The sequence below is a fragment of the Galeopterus variegatus genome, unplaced genomic scaffold (genome assembly GCF_000696425.1).
Source record: "Galeopterus variegatus unplaced genomic scaffold, G_variegatus-3.0.2 Scaffold278, whole genome shotgun sequence".
NCBI lineage: Eukaryota > Metazoa > Chordata > Mammalia > Dermoptera > Cynocephalidae > Galeopterus > Galeopterus variegatus.
The window spans coordinates 79,479-84,973 of record NW_007726389.1 but is presented as its reverse complement, the minus strand read 5'-3'; the positions used below and the strand labels follow the sequence as shown (position 1 = coordinate 84,973).

Below are 5,495 nucleotides of genomic sequence, written 5' to 3'. Positions count from 1 at the left end.
GGGGCCCGGGGGCGCCAGGCCGCCCTCGCGCCGGCGCCGGCTTGTCGCCGAGGGCTGCGTACCTGCGGTCGGGTACCTGGAGCCCGTGCCGCGGGTCCGTTGGCCGAAGGGCCGGGTTTTGCGCCTCTCTCTACTCCCACCCAGGAAAAGGGTTCGAGGCCCCCTCGCCTTGGCCCGGCGACACTGCGGGTGGGAATTCACTTGTAGGACACCGGTGTCTGGGCACCCTCTCCTGTCCCCCCACCGAACGACCCCGGGAGTCCCTGCTCCCCCGTCTGACTTGAAACCCTGTTACTTCGCCGTTACCGGCGACGCATGGGTCCTAGCGGCGCGGACATCTTCCCTGGGCGCGGAGTTTCACTTTCTCCTAGCGGAGGCCTGGGGCCCCTTGCCTTTAAAGCACCTCTTTGCCAAGAGGTTCTGAAGCGCTTACAAAACTCCACTCCCCGACCGCCTTGGAGTTTGGGGCAGAGAGTTGGTGCTTTGGGAGGACGCGTGATTTACGGGGAGGGGGCACAGGTTCCCGGGGAGGGGGCGGGGCACCAAGTCAGTTACGGGAAGGTGCCCTCTCTAGCCCTGTCCGAACCTCCCAGATGTCTCAGGGCTGGGCCAGTGATGCGGACTCCAGCCGCCAAAGTGCGCTGGGGGTACTTCCAAGGCCCCGCGGCACCCTGGCCTCGCTGCCCGGCGAACACGCTCGGAGATATTTCAGGAACACGGGAAATTCCCAAGTTTTCCTCGTTTCCTCCGATTATTTTGCGCGGCATAATAGCAGCCCGAATTCAATGGCATGATGCTGAGGAATGATTTTTATCTGGGATCGAGCGTCTTTGAAAGGACAGCCCCTCCCTGAGCCTAATGGCCGGAGATGGGTGGCCCAGCGCTGGGCTGTCGCTGCTGAAGATAGTGACGCTTCTCTTCGGCACCCGCCCTTGGGGCGGCCCGGCGGAAAGCGAGTCGGGGGCCAGCTGCCTCCCGGACTCGCAGTGACTTTGAGCGGGGAAGAAGGGGCATGATAACGCGAAATTTCGTTTGCTTCACATCCTGGTGGCCTGAGAGCCCAAAGGATTTTTTTTTTAAGCCCGAAAAAAATGCATAGCCAAAACCCGCGTGGTGAAACATCCTTGATTCGAATTCACTTTCTGAGAGAAAAGCTTCTGTATAGGCAAGCGTCCCTTCCAGGACTTGGGAATCCGGTCAAGGCCCGGCAGCCCAAGGTCACTGCGATCCCTGGTGTCCTGGGAATTATTTGTTCCATGTTTTATATGGCTGGGGCGCGCGGTGTGGCAGAGGGTGACGCGCCCAGGGGACCCAATCCCCGACCTGCACTAACCCTCCACCGGGGTGCTTCCTTACTGCCCATCCTTGAGGTTTATTTTGAAGCCCAAAGAGAAAGACACTTGGGCACCTCTGGTCTCTGTGGACTAAGCCACAGGTGGAGGAGAAATCATCCTCCTTACCCACCCCCATACACATACTCGGAGACGTTTGAGTGCGGCCCGGAGGACCAAGGCCCCAGGGGTGGGAGAAACCAGAGAGACAATTGAGACAATCAGGAGCAGCCCCGTTAAAATAAAGCAGCCCCTGCTCCCATGCTCCAAATGGCACTTTATGTATTTAAGAGTTGGTCGCAGTGCAGCCTCCATGACGGTCGGTGTTGCACCACCACCGTTGTGCCGGGACTGCCCCTGGAATCTTGTAGGAACATGCCGTTTCAGGGGAAAGAGCGTGGAATTTGGAGATCTGGATTCTAAGCCACACAACGGTCTAGCCCAGCGCTGAGCACTTGGTGGGCACAGATAAATGTTTGGCCAACTCATAAAACTAAGTGTGACCTTGATCTGGGCGCAGGGCCTCTCACTGCGTGTTTCAACATCCCTGTTAACATCCACTTTCTCTCTGCACGCGGAGGAGGCTCCACCGTGGAAGGCCTTCCTCAGCAGCCATCCAGCATAAAGGCGGTTCCACCTCTTCCCAACTGTTTGGGCCTTGAACATGGGGATGTTTCACCTGGAATCTCAGTTTACTCATTTGCAAAATGTAGACAAGAACTTCTTTGCGGGGTTGCGTGGGAATTGGAGCAAATGTTTTCCAAGTGCCTGGCTGCAAAGTGCCTGGAACCAAGGCGATTGGTGAAAATCAATAGCTGGTATTGTTATTGACTGTTACTACTACCTTAAGGGCCGATTAGCTTCAGCACCTCTCTCTTAACCCCCTGCCTTTTTCTCTCTCGGCCCCCTAGGGCGGCTGAGCCCCCCGGCCTGCACCCTGCGCAAGCACAAGACCAATCGAAAGCCGCGGACGCCCTTTACCACCGCGCAGCTGCTGGCGCTCGAGCGCAAGTTCCGCCAGAAGCAGTACCTGTCCATCGCCGAGCGCGCCGAGTTCTCCAGCTCGCTCAGCCTCACCGAGACGCAGGTGAAGATCTGGTTCCAGAACCGCCGCGCCAAGGCCAAGAGACTGCAGGAGGCAGAGCTGGAAAAGCTGAAGATGGCTGCCAAGCCCATGCTGCCCCCGGCTGCCTTCGGCCTCTCCTTTCCTCTCGGTGGCCCCGCAGCTGTAGCGGCCGCTGCGGGCGCCTCGCTCTACGGTGCCTCTGGCCCCTTCCAGCGCGCCACACTGCCCGTGGCGCCCGTGGGACTCTACACGGCCCATGTAGGCTACAGCATGTACCACCTGACATAGATGGTCCCAGGGTCGCCCACCTGTGGTGCCAGCCCCGTCTTCTGTAAGCAGCAGGAGCCGCGCCCTGACGCACTCTCCTGCTCGGCACCGCCTGGGCCTTCTCTTTAACCCCCGCAATGCTCGGGCTTCTTCTCGGTTGCTCCCTGAGTTCACTCTCCGAAGTCTGATCCCCTCCCAAAAAGTGGTTGGAAGGGTCCCTTAGCACTCCTAGAATCTAGATCTACGTCCTCGAGTTACAGATGGGAAAACTGAGGCCAGAGAGGTAAAGAGATTTATCCAAGATCCCCAGCAGAATGTGTGGCTCAACAGGACTAGGGGCCACATCTTCTGCATAGCTGCTCCCTGTCTTGGTACCAGGCAGAAAAAGCACAGAGAAATTAGCGTCTGATGATTGCAGAAATGAGAACAGTCTGAGAGAAGGAGACGATCATGCCCGGGAAGATGGATCCCAGCTCCTTCTACTGGAAAACTTAAGAAAACTTCAACGGCAAATCATTTGCTTTTGGGGGCAGGGGATACACAGATGCATTGTGAAGGTAGGTTGAAGGGACCTCTCTCTTACCAGTAGCAGAAAAAAGTTGTAAAAAAAAAAATCTGTTCCTATTTAACAGTACATTTGCGTGGCTCTCAAGCATCCCTTTGGAAGGGATTGTGTGTACTATGTAATATACTGTATATTTGAAATTTTATTATCATTTATATTATAGCTATATTTGTTAAATAAATTAATTTTAAGCTACAAGAAATGATCTCTTTTACTGATTTAGTCTTTTATTCTAATTTTACTTCTTGCCCTCTCCTCACATATACAATTACTTTTTCAGTTTGATGGTAGTTTTACACCAGCAACTTTCGTGACAACAGGATATGTAGGGACAGAGGGAGGTGTCTTTTTGAACACACAGGACAGATCTGCGTTAGCAAAGTCAAGTGGAGAATTGAAGCAATTACCTAGGATAATTAGGCTCAATTTTCCAATTCACTTTAAGCTGAAATCGACACTTGCTCAGGCGACCCATAACCGACTCTTTCTTTTTTCTCCCCTTTTAACCTGTCTATGAAAACAAAGCGAATCGCCCAAATGGTTTGATGACTGTAGACAGCTAACCCAGACAATGCCCACCCTACACTCACCCCCGCAAACCTGTTTTTCCCACAGGAGGTCAGGTGGGGGATGGAAGTGATTGTTTTGCTTCTTTACGTCTCTGCCAGTGTAGACGCGGTTTGTGGAACTAATTTTGAGCTGCCAGAACATGAGTGTCTTCACATTCTATTATGATCCCTAAAACAACAACAAAGTTTACAGAAAACCCAGGGTGCCCACACACTCTCCCCTTGCAGAGTCCTTTGCAGGAGCCCCATTTCCAAACCCTCACAAACTTGGTTTTTCTTTTACGTAGTACTTAAGTTCAGGCTTCCAGGAGAATATATTTGAACATGTGCTGAGTTCAGTCTTCGGGAGGAATTCTTCAAGGATATTGAAGGCAGAAAATGACTCCATATTAAATAAAGCCTGTCATGTTCCAGGCACAGCTCTGTTCTTTTTTGTGTTGTGGACCATGGCTTTTCACCAGATCTGCGTACCCTTCTCCCCTAGCTTCAGTTCGGCGGTGGCCCGCCCGCGCCTCCAAATTCCATGCAGGACAGCCCCCACGGCCTTTTCTGAAAGCCGTTAAGAGGGGAAGCCAGTAGACCAAGGGTTGTTAGAATCCGAAGTACCTGGCATTGGATTCAGGGAGGGATGGACTTTTCCCCAGACCGGAGACCAGAGAAATAAGAGTTCAGGGCCAGTGTGCGGTTTCTAGCCCCAAGGGTGGAGGCTGGCCTAAGAATTCCAAGAGAGCCCAGGGTTGCGCGCAGGCACCCCGGGCAGGCTCTGCGCTGGTGTCAGGCAAGTTCCGGGGTACCCTGGGCCTAGGAACCTCCAGCCCTGGTAGCTCAGGTAAAGGTTCTGTCTCCCTTCTTTGGGACTGTAGTCTGAACTTGCCACAATCTCCCTCCCTAAGAAAAGAAAGAAAAACTTGCTGTGCAGTGCAGTCAGTTCCGCCACATTGGACGGTCTGGAATTGCCCCAAGGCGGTGGCCCTCGGCCCTGTATCTTCCAGAAGCACAGCAGAACTTGGGTTTGGCCAGACCCTCTTCCTCCCCCAAAGAGAGGAGTTACACCTAAAAAGGTTTCAGACTCCCATGTCCACATGGCACTTTAAAGGCACTTGAGGGCTGAGGTGCATCCCTGCTTTTTCCAGAGGCAGAAAGGATTTTTTTTTCCTTTTTCTCTATAAGTTAAGCAACCCATGGATGATGGTGCTCAGGACACTATGATTCCTACAAATTTTCTGGGTTCCTTTCTGGAACACCACTGGCCACTTTCCTGTAGTGGGGATAGTGTTGAACTTGAAGCCACATAAGCCCTCGATATATAGTACAATGTGGTTCCAGTCTGACACCTACTAACTGCCTGACCTTGGGTAGGGAAGATCATGTCATCTCTCTGTACCTCCGTTTTCTTGTCTGTGAAATGGGCCTGGGACTCCTCTTCCTGCCCCATACCCCGGGTCAGGATTTTGGGGAGTGTTAACAAGCTCGGGAGGGCTCCCAGGGAATGCCAGGTAGATCGGAGTTTTCTCAGCTCTGGTGCATCCTCAGCACTGGAGTCCTTTCCACACGCGTCCAGGATAGAGGAATGGCGGGGTGGGATCGAGTGTCTCCTCGGGCCTGGCTCCCAGGCCTCCTGGCTCCTCAGAGTTTGGCAATTTAGGGTCGAGGCAAATTTAGAGCAACATAATTGCCGTAATGAGCAACGGCTCGCT

General features: G+C 53.6%; 1 protein-coding gene across 1 annotated transcript in view; it reads left to right on the top strand.

Annotated features, from left to right (window-relative positions):
* The window catches only part of MSX1 (msh homeobox 1), a 7,006-nt gene extending 4,321 nt beyond the window's left edge, over positions 1 to 2,685 (top strand). The window contains exon 2 of the mRNA XM_008566933.1: positions 2,243 to 2,685. Coding sequence (XP_008565155.1) covers positions 2,243 to 2,685 — 443 coding nt within the window. The remainder of the gene's footprint in view (positions 1 to 2,242) is intronic.
* The last annotated feature ends 2,810 nt before the right edge of the window (positions 2,686 to 5,495 follow it).